This window comes from Neopsephotus bourkii, unplaced genomic scaffold (assembly GCF_033783945.1).
Source record: "Neopsephotus bourkii isolate Nb327-2 ecotype Australia unplaced genomic scaffold, CSIRO-AGI_Nbou_v1 NB_107, whole genome shotgun sequence".
Lineage (NCBI taxonomy): Eukaryota > Metazoa > Chordata > Aves > Psittaciformes > Psittacidae > Neopsephotus > Neopsephotus bourkii.
The window spans coordinates 4,607,551-4,626,840 of record NW_026900624.1 but is presented as its reverse complement, the minus strand read 5'-3'; the positions used below and the strand labels follow the sequence as shown (position 1 = coordinate 4,626,840).

Sequence of the window (19,290 nt, the reverse complement as noted above, 5' to 3'; positions counted from 1 at the left end):
AGTCCATTTCCCTCTAGGAATGTAACTGTGATGGTTACATCAAGAGCTCAGTGACCTCAGGGACCTCTTCCCAGTAATGGCAGTCAGTGGAATGAAAATGAGATACTGATGACATCTATGAGACACATTCCAGTCGCCATAGGTTTTGACTGGAGATGGAGTTAAGACTGTCTCTTCAGAGAGCTGTCTGCTGGCAGAGGCAAGGGCAGAGGGATGGAGGGAACAAGAGCAGAGCAAGTCATGCAAAGCAGGCAAAAGAAGGAGTGGTGAAAGCTGAAGTGCACGCCTTAGAAGACAGAACTTGAGGGAACAAACACAGCTAGTCTGACCTACTTAGGATCAAAGGTGACTTTGGAATAGTGTGAGGGAAGCTTGAGAAGGTAAATCTTAGAAGACTGTCAAGTCAACCTGTTTTGTAGACTAGCAAGCTGTCACTTAAGGTCTAGTATTGCACATGCAGTAAGGGGCATACTCCTCCCCCAGAAGTCGCTCTGAATGCTTCAGGACTGTCAAAATCAGTCAAAACAAGTCTTTGAACAAGGAATTAATTTTCTCTTCAAGTAAGAAGTATGGAAGGCAAGAAAAAAACATGGGATTCACTCTAGGTAACTTAATCAGTTTGAAATACTTACTTCAGAAATTCTAGCCCAGCTGCACTGGGAACAGTTCACTCACAGCAGTATGAGGCACTGTAAGGTGTTAATGCAGAGAAGTACTATTGTTTGAGTGAGCAGAAGAGGTGGAGTAAGCAGGAACAGGTAAGAGGCCTACACTGTTGTTGTGCTGTAAAATCACCACTGCTTGCAACAAGTGGTCCAAAGCCACCCAACCTGTGTCATTCATTAACAGGCTTATAGCCACAGAGGGTATGTACAGTAAGGTCAAGCCCCCTGCTCGACCTGTGTGCCAGGGAGCAGGTTGTACTGCAGGCAGGTAACACACGCTCCACAGCCAGAGGCACACAGGCTCCTTCCTCAGCCATTCTGTATAAACAGGTACCATTTCTGATTTTATTTCACCATAACATACAGGTAATGCTCATGACACAAGAAGATGAGAAACTCACATTGTTCCGAACCATTTAAACAGCCTGCCATACACCGAAGAACATTATATTCATACTGAACATGTACACATTTCCCCGTCACATCCTCCACTTCGCCTTCTAAACTACAAACCATTTCCAGCATTGTTCAGGTACAGGACACGAATTCAGACAGGAGACAGGGCACCACCCTGGGCAGGACATGGGATTAAGGCTTCCTCCTACAGGAACCCCTCCCCTGACAATACTGAGCATACAGCTTTGATTCATTCGGTGACTGTAGCCTATTGGAAACCACGAGGAGCCACACGACCAGATTTTGGTTCCTCAGGAGGTGATTAACCAAACAAAACCCAACCATACGTATCTGTACAGAGAGAAGGGGGGAGAACACACATGTGCGAAGGAGCACAAAGGACAGGAAGGTTCCGTTTCTGCCTCTAGGGATTGATTTGTGTTAGCCCCCATTAGCCGATTTAAATCAAAGACACAGGCTTTCACTGAAATCTGGCTGAGAGGAGCACTGCTAAACTGTTTACATAGGTATGTATACACACACTGGAGTGTGTGTATATGCTGCAAATGGTTGTAATGTAATTGCTTTCACTTGATACATAAACAGAGACAAGTGGCAATACGTTTAATGAATAACCACAACCTGACATGCTTCCCAGTGTGGTGTCAACCTATACCTTGTCTGGACTACCCCTTCTTCCAGCACCTTGTACGCCCGGCAGGAACACAGCCTCTGGGTTCAGTTACTCCTGGTGCTGCCTCTCTGTGCTTTTGCACTTTTTAGGATCAAGTTAATTAAGGCTGTAGCTTTCAGTGCTATTTTCAACAGTCCGCTGTAGGAAATTAAAGTCACATCCTAGCCACAAAACAAAACAATGACAAAATCTTCTGCACTTTTCAATAGAGTAAAACCTGAGATTTGAGTCACAAACTAGCTAAACTTACAGTAAAAAACCAAACATAACCCAAGCTGCTGACTTGAATTAGGGCTTCAGTTTGCGCTGAGAATTTCTTTCTAAAGCTGTTGGCCAGGGGTAAATATTTGTTACATGTGAATTACAATTTTCAGCTGCCTGCACTGAAATGGGACAAAACAATATCGTTCCCCCTGAAACACATATTCTGAGGGGTGAGATAACTCATGCAGCTCCCATCAGAGCAGGAAAGATGAAGCTTTATGCTGTGCTTCTGGTAGCACCCATTGCTGACTGTACATCAGCTTGAGCCATGGCACTGCATGAAGGGTGAGCAGGAGGGAGGCAGCTGGTTTGCTGTCAGAAGCAGCACAAGAAGGGCTGTGCCTCATCTCACATGAACCACGTGTTGCTTGGGAGGTAAGGACATGGTACCAGCCAGCATCAATGCGGTGGGAAACCAAGACCCTGCACTGGGATGGAGGACAAGAGCCAGGACTGAGTTCCTTGCAGCTGCTAGTGTGGGAGGTAAGCAGGCATCCCACTGAAGCTGTCTCTTCCCAAACCCCCTCTCCTTCACACTGAGAGATGGGATGCTGGAAGTCCCCCTCTGTTTCCCTTGGACTGGCAGCCAGGTTTCTCAGATGAAGTCAGCACAACTGAAGAGAAGCTTCTATCTCCAAATCCCCATCCATGTTAGGATGGGAAAAACCAACCACCTGCGTGGCTCCCAACCCATGCCTAACTGGGACCATGTATGAAGAGCATGGTACTGCTCAACTAAGGACAAAAGCCCACCCCAACTCAATTTCAGCTTTCAAAAAAAAAAAAGCCAGGAAAAAAGCCTTTACGACCCATCTATGGAATTGTCAGTGGGCAAGAAAAGGATGTTGCGGTATTGTACCGGCATAACCCTAAGCATTAACCACTCCATTACAGCTCAAAAGCCAAAGCAGCTGCCCCTCTCCCAGAAGCCAGCTTAATATCAAAAATGCAAATACTGTTTTATTTTATGTTTCAAAAGACTGGGGGAAACAGTCATAGGCAACGATGGTTCAGTCACTGATTTTAGGAATTGTGCTGAACCAACTGAAACACTTGTGCGTAGACAGCTTTTGGAGACAAAAGAGGAAAGAAAATCAAATGTGGCCAGTCAGTACTTGTTCACATTGCTTATGAACTGACCACCAGCATCTGGCAGCCATAAAGCCCTAGTTTATATGAATGTTTGAGGTACTGGGTTTTTTTTTCTCTGAAGCAGCTTTCTAGCAAATCACCTAAAGCCTATCCATTAGAACAATAGTTACACCAGTATTTACAATGGTCCGAACCGTGTGTCCAGACGAGCCGTGCTGTAACCAGTCCCTACGTCCTTTGGAATTGCTCCCATCCTCCTTTCTTACAGGAACAAAGGTCTCCCTCCAGAGGTTGGCTCAGTGTCAGGGCTAAGGTGCACTGGTTGAGGATATGGGGCGTGAGGAGGGGAGAACAAAACTAGCTTTGTGATGGGGAGGAACGTGTTTCAGTGGAACCAGAGAAAGGGTTTGATATTGAGAGCTTCCTTTGTAAAGGCCACTGAAAGGCTGTGCAATCCATTGCATATCATTGCTTTCTCTGTCAGGGACAGGTCTTTGAAATGTTCTGCCCTTCTCCAGGAAGGAGGAGGAGGAAAACCCAGAGGTACGCTTGATCTCCTCCGGCAAACTTGTCAATTCTTTGCCACACTCATCTAGTCCCTGTGTTCATGTGGGAGCATTCACTTGCGTTTCTTCCCTCGCCACCTGCTTTCTGCACAGTTTGTTCTTTTCAGATTTACAGGGACCACTCAAACATTGGGGGAGCAGCCTGGAGGGGGAAGCAACTCCGACACAGTCACATGAGCCTGCTGCCCTCAAGACACTTCAATGATCTCCATGCTGCCCGAAAAGCTCGACTGACTGCCTACTTTGCCCAGTTCTTCTCTGGATCTGTTGTCTGACATGAGGCTCTCCCCAAACTCCATCTGGCAGCTTCTGCGCTTAAACTGCTTCTCGAAAGAGCTTTCCTCGTGCCAGCTCCGCCTGGAGTCACCGCGATCACCCTGCTTTGCCCTCCTGCGCACAGCACAGGCTTGGTCACAGCCCGTGGGCAGCTGGCTACAGCTGTAGGTAGAGTAAGCAGCGCTGTTCCCATAGATGGCAGAGGCAGAGTAAAAATGTGAGGACTCCGCTGCAAAATACCAGCTGTTGGTAAGGGACGTAGCCGATGTCTGAGGAGCCAGTATGTCCGAGTGCCAGCCTTTGAGGCCCAGCCCCGCAGCAGACTTTGCCAAATGCTGCTGGCTGGTGGAGAGCCCAAACAAGAAGTTCGTTCGGTAGTTGTCTTCCATGCTGCCGCTCCGGTGCAGGGGGTACAGGAGTGAGCGCTGGGTGGTGCCACTGCTGCTGGCTCTCCCCAAGTGCTGCCGCTTGCTCTGGCTGTCCAGCTGCCAGGGGGCCTGGGGTTTCTTGGGAGGGTTTGCTTCCTCTTTGTCAGGGCTGGTTTCTGGGCTCTGCTCCGAGACCTCCTGGACAGGGGAGAACTGACACAACTTGCTGCTGCCCTCTAACGCAGTCGTGTGTTTGTAGTATTCCAGCGTGTCTTCAGAGGAGGCAAAGCCCTGAACCGATGCAGTCACACAGCTGCTACTTGCCGAGTAGGATACAGATTTGATATCCAAGGAAAAGGAGCGCTTCAGCCGGTTGTTATCTTCCACCTTATCCAGGGAGACATGCAGTCCGTTTATGCCCTGGACCAGAGGGCTGTCTTCCAGAGGGGACAGGTGGCTGCTGCAGTCCATGGGCTTCTGTTCCACGATCTCAGAGGTAGTGGTAACACAGAGCTGGCTGGTGGAGAGGCTGCTCTGCCCCCCTTCTGGGACCAGCACATGCTCGCTGCTCTTTTCCAGGTGTAGAAGTTTCCTCTTACTGATATGGCCAGGCTGACTGCTCTGGTTCTTGATCTTCTTCTCAAAGTCCAAAAGCTGGCCCAGGAAGTTGAAGTTGGGAGAAATGGTTGGCCTTTTTTCTTTCACAAACCTGGAAAGAGGGGACAAACAAACTGAGAATTACCTTAAGGAGCTGCTGTTCAGACCTGAGACAGTCCTACAGTAATTGCTGTGAATGTTAACAACCTCTTCTTGCCTGGACTGGGGTTCAGTCAAGCAGAAGTAACCTGATAATGGAGTTTTAAGAAAGGCAGCTTTTAAATAAGATAATGCTGAATGCTCTCAATTGTCTCTATACATTACTTATGATGGCCACAGCAAGGTTTGAGTGAATCATTTTCCTTATTTTGCTTCACCAGTGGGATCTCTGCTCCCTCAGTTTCTGCCCAAAGTTAAAAGCTCTTCCAGTTCTGCGTGAACAGCGTCAGAGCTCAAGCCAAGGGCCCTTGGCTTCCCCTGCACTACAGGAAGTAGACCACCATCCCCACCATTCACAGGGATGAAATCTCATGTTCCTTTCACCTCTCTCATGCTGTTGTTACTGCACTGAGGGCTTTCTACCATGCTATTCTTTGTCTTGCCTGACAAAGCTCTGATACGTGCTGACCTCATACAGCAAATGCCAGCAGTTTCTACCACACACTGGTATTGACCACCGATACGATAATCAAAAACAGAAAACCAGAAAGAAGCAAGTGCAGCATCAAAACAAAAACATGTAGGTGTTCAGCAGGAAAAGGGCAACATTACTGCCAAATCACTGGTAAAGTTCACCTAGTTTTGAGCCCTGTACTCATCATCCTGACTCGCATACCTAAGCATGCACTTACATACTCAGTTGAATATGGAGAGGGTGCAATGCATACTTAAAATGTTTTCCTGAACCAGGGCTCTAAGTGTATGAAAGACTTACGTAGTAGAAGTCATGTCATACATTCAAAGTTAAATACAAAGCATACTTCCTACCTGTCTGATTTGCAGTACAGTTAAGTAAGTACTCTCTGCTTTTTACAGGCTGCAAAACAGAAAGCTGCCAAACTCCTTCCTCCTCTTGGAATTAACAGGGGAAGCAACCTTGAGGAGTTAAATCTAGCATTACACACATATAATTCATCACTGGAAAATCAAATATATTAAAAACAAAGCCTCTCTGGGGATGTGTACAGAAGGTGAGTGTGCAGCCATTAAAAATGGTGTGAAAAATTCAGAGGTGTACTTGTGTATGCGTGCGTGCTCTAGCACAACTGCAGGCAAGCACATGGAAACTATCAGACAAAACTTGGGTTGGTTTGCTTCCCAAGTTGCCACACAGCAAACACTAGCAGGGCGAGTCGAGCTGACATGATGATCTGGAATATCAAAGTTGCACAAACTGATAGTGGAAGCTTCCACCATGAAGTGTAACACTGTCAGAGAAAACTAGTAAGTCTCCTCAGGAGAGATTCTCTAGGTTGAGCTCTTTACATTTAATTTGGGGGCTTTTATTCCAATGTAACCAAATCACAACAATTCGTACAGTCTTTGTTCACTTCCTTCCCAGTCAAAGTGAGTTGCGCTTGTTATTGGGTTATTTAAAGCAAGATTCTTCTGGCCAACACTGCCATTTCTGGCCTGTGTTCTCACAGCCTCTCTGTATCTCTGTTCCTTCCACTTTCTCCTCATCTCAATCCAAAATACTGGGCAGTCCTAAACGTAAAACTACCTTCTTAAAAAATGAGAAGGGTACAAGAAAGGCTGCTGGATCTCCCTCCCAGGTTTTCAGGTACTGCAAACTTTGTCATTTCCAAATGCACTCTTTTCCAATCAGCAAACATATGTTAACACTTCATGTTGATGTTTATTTCCCTCTATAGGCCATTATACAAAAGAAAACATTTATTTCCTCAGCTCTCTCACGTCAAGTAACACCATCACCTTTTTATTGTAGCAAGAGCATCAGACAAACGTTTCTCTAATGACTTTCATTAACTCAGAGAAAAGTAGTTTTCTTTCAAGCTTTGCCAACATGGGATCCCTGACCAATGAGTGAAATGTGCTGCAGACGGTTCTCACTAAGCCATACCAAAGGAAATACTGTGAAATATCACATAAATTTCCCAGTAGTTGCTCAGTGTGTAGAGTGCAAAGAGAAGGCAGCCTGGGATGATTAATCCCTTGCACACGATTCACACTTCTGGTTAAGAAGCAGACTGGAATTTCAAACAGAGATTTCAAGGAAGAGCTTAGAAGCAGCACTTCAGAAGCTCCCTGAAGCCGTGCATTTTACAAGTGTTGGTATCCTACAGCTCCAACCTCCAGACCACTGCATCCGAGAACAGGCAGGTTTCTTTAGTGACTCAAGCTCCTATCTTGCACAGTACCCATCCACATCCACTAATTCATCCACCTCATCTATACCTGTATACAGTTTTCAGCTATGCCTCTTAATCAGACCTGTTTCACCATACGTGTTGAAATGACTGCACAACACCAACTGGCAGCAGGCTCCAGAAAGAAACTGGAAAACTTCTAAAAGCAATGGGAGTGGGTAATTCAGTTATCCTTTACATACACTGTTTTTACTGCATACATAATTCATCAGCTTTAAAGGAAATGCCCCATGAAAATCATGCTCCACAAGGGAGTTTTAAATGTTCTGTCCTCAGCAGTGTTTTAAAGACGATAGCTGCAAACACCGGTGATTTCAAAGGTACCCCCTCCACCTGCCTAAACACAGTTGTTCAGATTGCATCTGCACAACACAGTGACACAGCAGCTGTGCCTATAGAGCCCATCATAAAGAAAACCATCGTTTTCTGTACAACACAACAAAGCAGTTTGTTAAATGAAATACTGAAGTCCTGGTAAACTGCATCCAAGCCACCTGGAGTGCTGTAAAGTGTTCACAATCCAAATACAGACAAAAATAGGATTTGAAAGGCTAAAAAAGGAGGGAGGGAAGAGGTTCTCCACAGAAAAAAAGAGCTGATACTTCAAAATACCTTCTCCCAGAGTTTTTGGCTGGCTCTGCTAGCAACAAAGAAGCTTTCTTAATTCCTAGACATTTCACCTGCAGTCAGTTCTTTGAGAGCATTACCAAACTGCAGTCAATAGCCTGCCTAGCATTCATTATAAGCATGATTATAAGTATCCTCAGTTCTCTTTCTTTAACCCCATCTGTTCCATTCTCTCTCCAACTTACTAGATACCGTTACATGTGTGCCATAGCTGTATGTGCGTATGTATCTATGCACACACATTTAATAAGTGGTTTAAATTCCATGTATTTGCCTACTTGGAGCAAGGACCAAGACTGGCATTTGACAGATGGGCAATTAATACTAGTTGCATCATGTCTGCCCAACACCATTCATTTGCTTTATGGAGGAAGCCTACACTTAAAACAACAGCATGCGGATGCCAGTGAACTACCAGATAAAGTAACATCTGCTTCTGCTTTTGGTCATATAAAATCACAGACCCAGAACGTTTGGGTTGGATGGGACCTTAAAGCTCATCCAGTTCCCACCCCCTGCCATAGGCCGGGACACCTTCCACTAGGCCAGGTTGCTCCAAGCCCTGTCCAACCTGCCCTTGAACACTGCCAGGAATGGGGCAGCCACAACTTCTCTGGGCAGCCTGTGCCAGTGCCTCACCACCCTCATAGTGAGGAACTTCTTCCTAATGTCTAATCTAAATCTACCCTCTGTCAGTTTAAAACCATTTCCCCTTGTGCCTTTACTACGTGGCCTTGTAAAAAGTCCCTCTCCACATATATAACCTTTATCATCTACATATACATATATGTAACCTTTTATCATTCACCTAAAGAACAGGCAAACAGGTACAAGGATTAGTATGAAGGGCAATTTTCTCCTTACCTGTAAGCTTCATCTAAGGACATATCCATTCTCTTCATGATATATGCAATAGCGATTGTGGCTGAGCGAGAGATTCCAGCTAAACAGTGCACTAGCACACGACCATTTGATGCTTTTGCTTTTTCTATATAGCAAAGAAATTGGCAAGTGTCAAAGTCAGCAGCATTTATACCATGATAAAAGTTTGCAAAGAAATCAATGTTATTTCAAATTGTGCAAAACTTCCAAATTAACTGCTAATTGCAATCTCATGGAAGCTTTAAACAAGAATCACCTATTTGCTCTAGCACTGTATACCACTGAGTATGGAAAAAGCATGTGACTACACACAGGAAACATACTGCAGTTACAGCATACCACATTTCAGTGTGCACATAAACAACCCTATTTAGATGTCTGGGAAAGGTGATTGTTTCTAATTTTATATGCAAGTAAAAAGCAAGCATTCATGATGGAACAATCTGTCCAGTTCAGATTTGGCTAGCTCACTGCTCAAAGGTAAATACAGGATCTCTGAAGTCTAATTTTCTAATTTGCTCTCTGCAGACATGTATCAGGCATCTACCAGAAAGCAGAGTTGTGCTCTTAAAAAGTCCCTTTGTGCTGAACATGCACATCCGCAAGTGCTGGAACATGCAGTGGCAGAATCTCCCTACGTTACTTTGCTTCTATGCTTGTAGAGTGATGGTAATCATGTATGGAGACCTTTAGATACCACCCAGATAGGATTCAGGTCTTCTCCAGCCCAAACAACAAGGCAGACATGAAGGAATCCAAAAACTGTTTTAGAGAATTTAAACTTTCTTCTCACCTATAAAATCGACCGATTTATCCAACCAAGGCAAAATTTTCTCACAAAAGCTGTCGTTCACAGGCACTCTCAGGAAATGGGATTCTGGAATAAAATCAGGCTTTGGACAAGTATTGCTGGCGTTCAGTACGTAGCAAATATCATTCTGCTGCATCAGCTCCTAGGAAAGAGAGAAAGATTAAGCCTAGAGAAGTCAAATGGTACCTTTGGCACATTACAAAGCTAAAAACCAAACTGAAATGCATGTTGGAATTGCTCTAGCTGCATGAGGAGCATTCTTCTGTGAGATAGACAACTCGGCTTTTAATTCTTCAAGTACCTTTTAATGGGACATTCAGTGTCCAAATAACATATGGAATGCAAAGCCCTTAAAAACAAAGTTAATAGACATAATGGTAGAATACTTTCTGCTGCTGAAGTGTCACTTTCAAGAGACTATTTTGCTACTTCGGTTTAAATTCTGACTGTGCAAGCTGACAACAGAGCACCAAACACTTCCCACGTGTAATTTGCTGACCCAGATAGATAACGTGTTTTCTGGATCCCATATCTAATAAGACTGAAGTTGCCCCATCACAGATACGGCTAAGAAATATGAAATCATACTGATGCCTCCTGCAGTGACCTCTTAAAAGCGTCTATGACTTCCTTGTTATTAAGGCAACGTGCAAAACTCACTCAAAACCTTCAGAGAAAGCTGGGTAAGAGCTGAAGGCCTTGAATGAGACCGTTTCCACACAGCATTCGCTGCAGTTTTACAGGAGTACCACTTTGTGGTTTATGACTTTAGTTGCTCAGATTTCAGTTTTCGGTCTTTAGTCCTCTTGCACCTCAGAGACTGGCACAGGAGCAAGCAGACACTCACTGGGCTGACACAGAGTCAACTGGGCTTTTTAAGTAAGTCAATTTTCATGACTGCAAATAAAAGACTGACGACTCTTTTCTGCACCTTTCCATGCTCACTGTATTTAGAGTTGTGCAAAGTAGTATCTGATGCAGTTAGGTACCTTAATGCCAAACAAAGTGAAACAAGTATTAGAAAACCAGAGATGGCTTTACCAAAACCATCCAGTCTCCTGCAAGTAAGCATCTGGACACAGGAAATCAATTAAGCAGGTTGGAGTAATACTGATTGAACTATCTCTCTGGTTCAGATATGATTTGGGCAGTAACTGACACGCAGTACTACGCTTGGACAGTTACACTGAATGCAAACACTGTGGAGCTTTTGGCCAGATTTCTACAGAAACTAAACTGAAACGTTAAAAAAGAAAAAAAAAATCTAGTTTTAATCCTCTTGCTTTTATAGCAATTAGATAAATAAAGTTATATCAATCCATGGCAGCATTAGCAAGAATGAATTCTTACACTGCAGATTTCAAATGGAGATCTACCAGTATGAAAACATAGACAAGAAATGGTCTCTTCTTCCCCATATGTATTTTTCTGCAAGCGTAAAGATACTTTGGTGAGGAGAAACAGGAATATGGCTAATTAGCTGAAAAGACAGAAATCCATCTTGTTCAAATCGGAGCAGCCTGAATAGTATGTGATGTTGAGTACACAACATGTATGTTACGGTGTATGACATAGAAGCGATGTACACACACGTGTATGCATGCATGAATTAAATGTTCAATGAGAACAAAGGGGAGAAGGGAATCTACATCAGTCATTTGCAGAGGAAAGAGCATGAAGTCCAGCCAGTAATGGTGGTAAGCAGAGAATTTACATGAATTCCTGCTATGGAGCTGTATTTTGTTGCCTGGAGCAAAATTAGCAGCTCCTCCAAACTTCCAGCCCTTCACATCAGCACATTCAGGAGTACCTGAGGGTGTGGGCACTCCCAAAGCAAATCATCAGAAATAGAACTGGCAGCAGTGGTAAAATAAAATAAAAGGGCTAGGTGTGTCAAAGCAAGTGCTCAGTCAGCCTCACTGCTTCTTACCCTGCTGGTTTCCTAGGTCACACTCCCAGTAAAGCTCAGCTTCTCAATGATGACAGTTACTTACAATATATGACAGGTTTCCCCCTTCTTTCACATCTCCCCAGTGCAATCACCAAGCTCCCTTCAGCCCTGACTGCCTTTCATAGCCAACCCAGTTGCCCCTTCCTCTACTACATTTAGCTGTCACACACCAACAGACCTACAAGTTTAAAAGCAGGAGCACTGTAAGGAAGTAGGGGAATACTTGGAATTATCCATAGAGGGAAGGTATTGGGAATGGGGGTTCTAGCCACAAGGGGCTAGCTACCACTAGATCTGCAGTATCTTAGGTGTGTGAGGGAGACCCCTGATCCCCAGCATCTCTGCCTCACTGTCCTGGGCTACACAGCTTTCCCCTTCTAGGATCCCAAGCTCTTCAGCCTTAACTTCTGTAAAATAAATATCTGCTTTAGATCCCTGAGGTGAAACACTTCCCCCATCCAGCTCACCTGCTGCTGTTGCTGCTCGAAGGTGAGTGAGGAACAACTGGTACAGCAGGTACGAAAGTACAGACAGGGTCAGGTCATGAACATTACCATGTATAAAGGAGTGAGGTAATGAAAGTACCACTAAGGGGAGGCTCATGAATTCAGAAGAAGAATTGAAAATCTCATTATTTCTTTTAAAGCATAAGTGCTGGTGGGCTGCACAGGCCAACCATCACACTTCCACAGTTATGCAAGGTTTTTGACGTGGAATTGATTACTCAAATGCGAATAAGAAGGCTGCAGATGCCAAGTCTGAAATCTCTGAGCCAAACAAACACCCAAAAATGTGTTAGTGCTTGTCTTTGAGACTAAGGCTAAAGAAAGAAGTTATGCTTCCTTCTGTTCTAAAGTATCAATCATACCCTGTGCAACACGCTCCAATATAATAACCATAACAGTACCTTCATTGTAAGGCACCCAAGAGGAAGAAGTGAATTATGATGAGGGGAAGATCCAGAAATCCTAATACTAACAACTTTGTGAAAAGAAGGTAAATGCTCTTTTGTCAGTTTATTTACATTTCATGACTAGTTTAATCCTAAAATTAATGGCACCCTAAAATGTTATTTTGCTCCAGGAAATAAAATCCAGATCTGGAAGAAAAGAAATAGTTATGTAAGCAGCAAAGCAGAAAGTTTTACAGTTTAAATGCTGATACAAAACACTGAGATGTAAGTAGGAGGCTCATTCATGCCCATAACCACAATGTAGAATTTTTCTATTACACTCGCTTTTAGCAAGGACACTGTCACTCCCATGTAGGTTAGAATTTAGCTTGCCCCTCTTTCCCAAAGAGCAACAACGATCTGTAACAGTAAACACCCTCTTGAGATACCAGCAATACATCACACCGAAACAATCATCATATATCACATTGAGACCCAGAACCTGAAAGAAACTCCTCTGTTGGAACGCTTATGAAGACCTTTTTTGAAGTTTTTAGTATTTTGACACTGCAAATCAATATTAGGAATATTTTCAGAATTAATCAAGTAGACAGAAATCAATAAAGCAAAAATATAAAAATCTCCAAAGGCTTTTCTGAAGTAAACACTGATTTTGCTAAAGGACACAAACCAAGCATTTGTATTTGTGTATCCTTCATAAATAAAGCACTGTCTGCTTTAGCAGAGGTACTAATGGCAATAAGGTCCTCAATGAAGACTGTCCTGCAACAAGAAAGCATTTCTTTATGTGTGCACTCAGAGATAAGCTTACAAAGATTCTGAAAAGATAAACTCATCCTGATAAACCATTCTGAAAATTCACACTTTAAGTCATCAGTTTTAACTGTGGTGCAGATTATGAGTTCTTTCTGTGGATATTTGTGAGACATTTTAATTTTAGAGAAATCATACATCTGGTCAATGGAAGGAATCATGGGAACTCACAGACAGCATCTGAAGGCAAAAATAAGGTCAATGTATTTAATGACATCTCAATAGTTTTGGGAATCTTACTACATTTCTCAAGGGCTTTTGGTTGGTTTGGTTTTTTTAATCCGGACGTGAATAAAACCCCCTCATATTCTAACCTTACCAGAAAGCTTGTTCCCAATAGCCAACAAACCAGCAAGGCCGTTAAACCAGAGCAAGGCCATTAAACCACTTATCATCTCCTGGACTGTCCTAACAGAGACAGAACTTGGCTACTTAACCCTGCTTCTTGCTTCTTGCTCTCCTCTTTTGAACTTTCTTCACTTCCCAGCTTTCTCACCGTGTATTGGTATTTCTGGGCACTTGGTGTAGTAAGAAAGAATCATCCTCCCTGCTCTACCCAACACCTCTGCATAGGGTCCAGGCATCCCCAGGAGCAAGGTGTGTTGGAGGGAGAGCAGCAGAGATCTGCTGTTTGTGTTTCTAACATGTCTAGCTACTGCTAAATTTTAGTTGAACCAAGAAACTGATTAAACCTAGGAAACTGAAGGGTGCCGACAGCTGGGAAAACTCGAGTGGATTCCAAGAGGTAGAAATCATAACTTGTTCCCACAGCTTCTTTGGGTTAATAAAGTTACCACTATTGAAGATGGAAGCTATTTTGAATTTTCCAAGGGCAGTCACTGAAACTCAAGAGGCAAGATGAATCTAGCTACACTAAGGTCTACTTCAGTGCAGTGAACAACTGACTGCTCAGACTAAAGCACTGCCTGTGTTTGTTCAAAGAAAAAAGGTACAAACCCCAAGCAGACCTGAAATCAGAAGATCTGTATTTGTCCTAAATTGGGTAGGAAATCTAAGAGGTATTTTAGTTGTCAATGGAAGAACTTCCAAAGGACTGACTGTCAAGGATGATGCCAGACAGTATGAACTTACTGTGGATTGTATGCTGTTGTTTTTGTGGTTTTCCATACAAAATGGGAAACAAAGTAATCCTGGATCATAACTGCCAAGGGTATGTGAGGATGCACAAACCGGACCAACTCCTGGGGGTTTTGTATTAATTCTAAAGTATCTGAAGCTGTATCCCTCGACACATGCTGAAATAATATCCAGATTGTAGATTAATAGGCAAAAGAGCCACCACCAGGTCTGAGCTCTTCCCATAGATGACTGACACACTCAGGGATCACCAGTAGCAGTTTCAGCCTCCTCCAGCCCTATAATGGAACTCCTGACTGCTGTTACCACTTGGATTCCTTTCCTGGTGAGGCACGCATACTGTGCCTGTGCCCAACACCTATTCATCAGCACCAATTTAGTGCAAGGAAAGGGAACAGCTTCTTTCATCTCTCTGGGATTATTCACCACTTAAGAGTCACAGCAGTGGAGTTCCAATCACATCCTAATTGAAGTAGGACACCCATCGCCCTAGAGGAGAACAAGTTCCCCCTTCACTCCCACTGTGACCTTGGGTAGCACTTGCCATTCACACATTGAAACAAACAGCATAAAAGCATCTTTCTAATATTCTACCATTGAAAGAAAGGATTTTGTTTTATTTTTTAGATTAATTAGTTCCTGCTGTCTTTTTTCTGGGGACCACAAATTACCTCTGTGTTTGGAAAAGCAATAAGCTGCTTTGACATCCATCATAAGGAATCAAGTTTGAATTGCTGACTTGCTACCTGGCAGTCAGACGACCTTACGGGACAAAGTAAATACAAAGACTGATGACTATCCTCCATAGAAAAGATTTTTCTGTGCACTCTATTAAAGTATAATTACCTTCTACATAATTGTTTGTGTGTCAAAAATCCCCTTAAAACAATTGTGAAAACTCTAAAAATAGCCTGTTAATGGCCAGACTTAGGATGGAGTGAAAGTAGAAGAAACCAGTGAAAAATACAATAATGGTCAAAGTATATTAATTTGATCCAATTACAGGACTATTAGGATAGTTCCTGTCTTAAGCTTTATACACAGATAAAAACCATACACACAAGCCTGACCATAATTAAGGCAATATGCTAGGATGAAGCGCTTCTTCCCTCTCCCCCCTCCATGTATTTAATGCCAGCTTATAAAGGCTGTTGGAGATTCAACTAATGAATAGACTGGCAGAAAATATGGGAAGCAAGAGGACACATGCAGCAGAAGTAGTAAAAATGCCCTTATGAAGGAAATCAAGATGCAGATTGTAAGTAGCATGAGTTGCTCTCCTCATGGAGGCAAACATCTGTGGATATACATAGGAATATAGACCTGTAGCAACTTGAGACAAGATCTTTCAGACATCTGATATTCCAGCACCCTACAAGTGCTATATTTAATGAGTTTGCCAACTATTTTAAGTATACCAAAATATCCTGGGCTGTTCTTCAGGAACAGAAATTATTAAATGCACAAGTAGTTAGAAACAGTAGAAGTTTCTTAGTGCAGTGCTACCATAAAAATTCATTTTCAATGACCCCACTGATTGTCCAGGTCGGAACATTTTATTAGGTGCACAAAGATTTCTTTGCAGTAGTACCTCATTATACAATTCATGATATATAAGTGCTATTTTTTCCAGCACTTGAAGGAAATACTAAAAACGAGACAATCTTCCTTTCTCCTCCTGTAACCATTAATATAATTGTGTTAACATACAAGACGTGCCAAAACAAACCCATCAGAGCTATACAGATGAAGTACCTGACCCGCTGTAATGGCAGATTTGATAGTTTGCTATTGGCTGATAGGTAACTGAGGAAGAAGATGCTATACAATCTTCTCCAAGATGAAGAAAGGAGACCAAGTTTCATGTTACATGACACGTGGATTAATTACATGGTCTGTTTATCCTTAGTTCTCACATAGCTTTCCATGGCTTATGCACAGACAGCTATTACCTACAGCTATTTTAAATCTTTCACAGCTGTAATGATGCAGCATCACATCAACGCAGACAAAGACACATGAAGATTATATACACATCTAATTAAACAACATGACAGCAAGAGCACTCACCTTGTTGAGAACATCTCGCTGACACCCAAGATAGAGATGAGGCAGGATTCTGGTTGGGCCATTGCTGGAGACAGGTAGGCAGGGTTGAGAAATGCAAGTAGGGATGAGCGTGGATTTTCCTTCACAGAGACCAGGAAAAGAGCTGGAGAACTCAGCAAATCCACCTGTGAGAGGAACAGTGTGTATAATTTACATGCAGTGTTGTAGGCATTGATGCCCATACCAGTTCTGGTAAAGCTGCTCCATTTCATTTTTGCTTGGGTAGTTCCCAGCTTCCTGCCCATCACAAGGGCTGCCTTATACATCTGTGCTACCAACTGTGGTCTAACTGGCCTTACCCACAGTTAGAAAACAAACCTGAAGAAACCTCTAGCAATGAACTTATACTTTGATTAAATACATTCTCACAAAAGCTAGCCAGCTTTTTCCAAGCTTAGCTAAACCCCAAGCTCAGCTCATTCTCATACTTCATCTTGCAAAGAAGTCTGAAGAACCAGAGGCAGCTGCTTAAATCCATATGTTACAGGCTTTTCTTGACTGTTTCCACCATTTAACAACCAGTGAAGGTGAAAGTCACAAACCACAGTGAAAGTCCTCAGCTATTTCCTCAAATCAAACCATAGAGACAAGTAGAATTTTAACTGAAGAAAGGGTAATTATAACTCATTCAGAACGAGGCACCTTTTTCTCATCAAGGAACTGAGGCATTAGCTTGTTAAATCTGCCAAATGCTACGTTCACTATTACGACAGTTTGAAGACATGAATTAAAATTATTCAGGAATAAGGTAAGGTAATGTTTTGTCAAGGCTTGCTTTACCATTGCCTGAATTATGCCTACTCTTTGGATTTTAAAATCTGCATCATTAGTGAATTTAGAAAAACCTCAAGGTAGGTAACAGCCGTGTGTGGAACAGCCCGTTCTACCTGATAAAGAGCCAAGAAGCAGATTTCAGATCAAGTACTACAAACAATGATTCCTGTTCAGGCTCCTGACTTAATAAAAAAAATTATAACCCCCCCAACAAGAAAACAATCCAACCAAAACCCAAACAAACAAAACCCGACCCAAAACTTGTTAGGTAAGCTATTTCAGCCAACCGTGACAATGCTCATCATGAGACTAGGAGAGTGAGGTTGGCATGTATGGGACGGGTGGACGGGTGGGGGGATGCTCAGCTAGGCACTGCCCATCACAGAGCCATTCCCCAAAATGGAGGAGCCCAGACAAGGGGCACAATAAAGGTTTGGCTCTCATGTTTTCTATTCCTAGTAGCTGGGATTCCTCCTCCTCGCTTTACAACCTCACTGTTCAGGAGCACAGGTGTCACTTTTTCAACACATCAATCGAATGACAGGAGGAGTTTGCCAAGCAATTCTTTCACATTTTTTCCCATATGGCATAATGTTTCCCCCTTTGTTACAGGAAGAAATCCTTGAATTTATAGGCACTATATGCCTCTTGGATAAAATGTAATGTATGAGGGGGTGTCCAGCAGTTCCAAGAGAGTCTGGGGGAAGAAATCAAATATTGTGCTTTGGTTTCATTTGCTTATTCTTTATTTCTTGGGAAGATTGTTGATTGCTTTCTGGATCCCCTCTCCCTGACGGAGAGAAGTGACCCTTCCTCTTTCCAAAGAAGTTGCACAAGCAAGGAGAAGATTTTACATCTGTGCTTTCTTTGCAGAAGACTACACGGGCAAAGTTCTACCCCAACCAAAACCAAGATTATTCCCAACTGCCTATGGATTGGTCTCACTTCGGTATGAACATTGCAACAAGAAACTAAGCAAGAACCTAATATGCAAACCCCCTGAGATTCTGGGATGTAGACCTCATGCTCTGTCATCATCAGTGTAAGGAGCAATTCCTTAATTTTGTTTTTATTCTAGGGCTCTGTCAAGGCAGATCTGAAGTGATTCAAGATTAGATGCTCCAACACTTGCTCTGGGACATTCGTCCTTTCAAAGGTATTTATTTCACATCTCTCTATTTCTAACACAAGTTAGGCCCCCATGAGTCCCCAGAGCTGAATTCTATGCACAGTCTACTAGAGGAACCTCTCACGAGAAAAGTGCTTTAAGCATTCAGACTGGCTGTTGTGAATGAAACAGAACATCTTCAGTAAGCAAACTTTAAACATTTGGAAAACGACTCCAGTCTAAACATTTGGAAAACAACTTCATTCTACAGGTGGGAATGCAGAACAGAAAATCGAGCCTTAAAAGAAAGATGGGATGGGTTTAGTTTCAAATTCTGTAATTTGAGAATGACCTTTACACCAAGACAAATTTCTTCTCGTAACCTACCTCAGCTGGAATACAGCCCCTGACAGCACTGTGCAGCTTGTTTTAGTAAGAGAAAATACGCTTTTCTTCTGGAGCTAGTTTCTAAATAACACCCTTTATCCCACCACTACTACTGTAAATAATAAATCAATCACAAGAAAAGCTGAAACCAACGGGGGGGGGGGGGGGGATTCTACAGGTCATTAACAGAGCTACTGCATTAATAGTTTCACTGACGTCTTTGATAAACATAATTGTGCCCTGGAAATAGATGACTGACAACTCCAAAATACTCTCTCCTAAATAGCTATGAGCCATTCAGGTTTTCTGCATTCTTGTTGAGGAAGCTGAGCTGAAACAACTCTCTTCACATTCAACAGGGTAAAACCACTTCTTGTCTATTTGAATGTTATGGACAGAGGAAGGAGGAAACAAAGAAACATTTATGTATCATACATATAACATTTTGCTTTAAAATGTGTTTAAAAAGACCTCTCCTGCCTCCCTGGAGGCTTTTGAAGTTTTTCGCT

At 42.9% G+C, this 19,290-nt stretch overlaps 1 protein-coding gene across 11 annotated transcripts in view; it reads right to left on the bottom strand.

Annotated features, from left to right (window-relative positions):
- Nucleotides 1–981: 981 nt before the first annotated feature.
- The window catches only part of DUSP16 (dual specificity phosphatase 16), a 69,856-nt gene continuing 51,547 nt past the window's right edge, over nt 982–19,290 (bottom strand). For all 11 annotated transcript variants that reach the window (XM_061358591.1, XM_061358605.1, XM_061358543.1 and 8 more), the window contains 4 exons: nt 16,474–16,637; nt 9,611–9,770; nt 8,800–8,923; nt 982–5,030 (listed from right to left, as the gene is read on the bottom strand). In XM_061358591.1, coding sequence (XP_061214575.1) covers nt 3,866–5,030; nt 8,800–8,923; nt 9,611–9,770; nt 16,474–16,637 — 1,613 coding nt within the window. In that variant the 3' untranslated portion in view covers nt 982–3,865. The remainder of the gene's footprint in view (nt 5,031–8,799; nt 8,924–9,610; nt 9,771–16,473; nt 16,638–19,290) is intronic.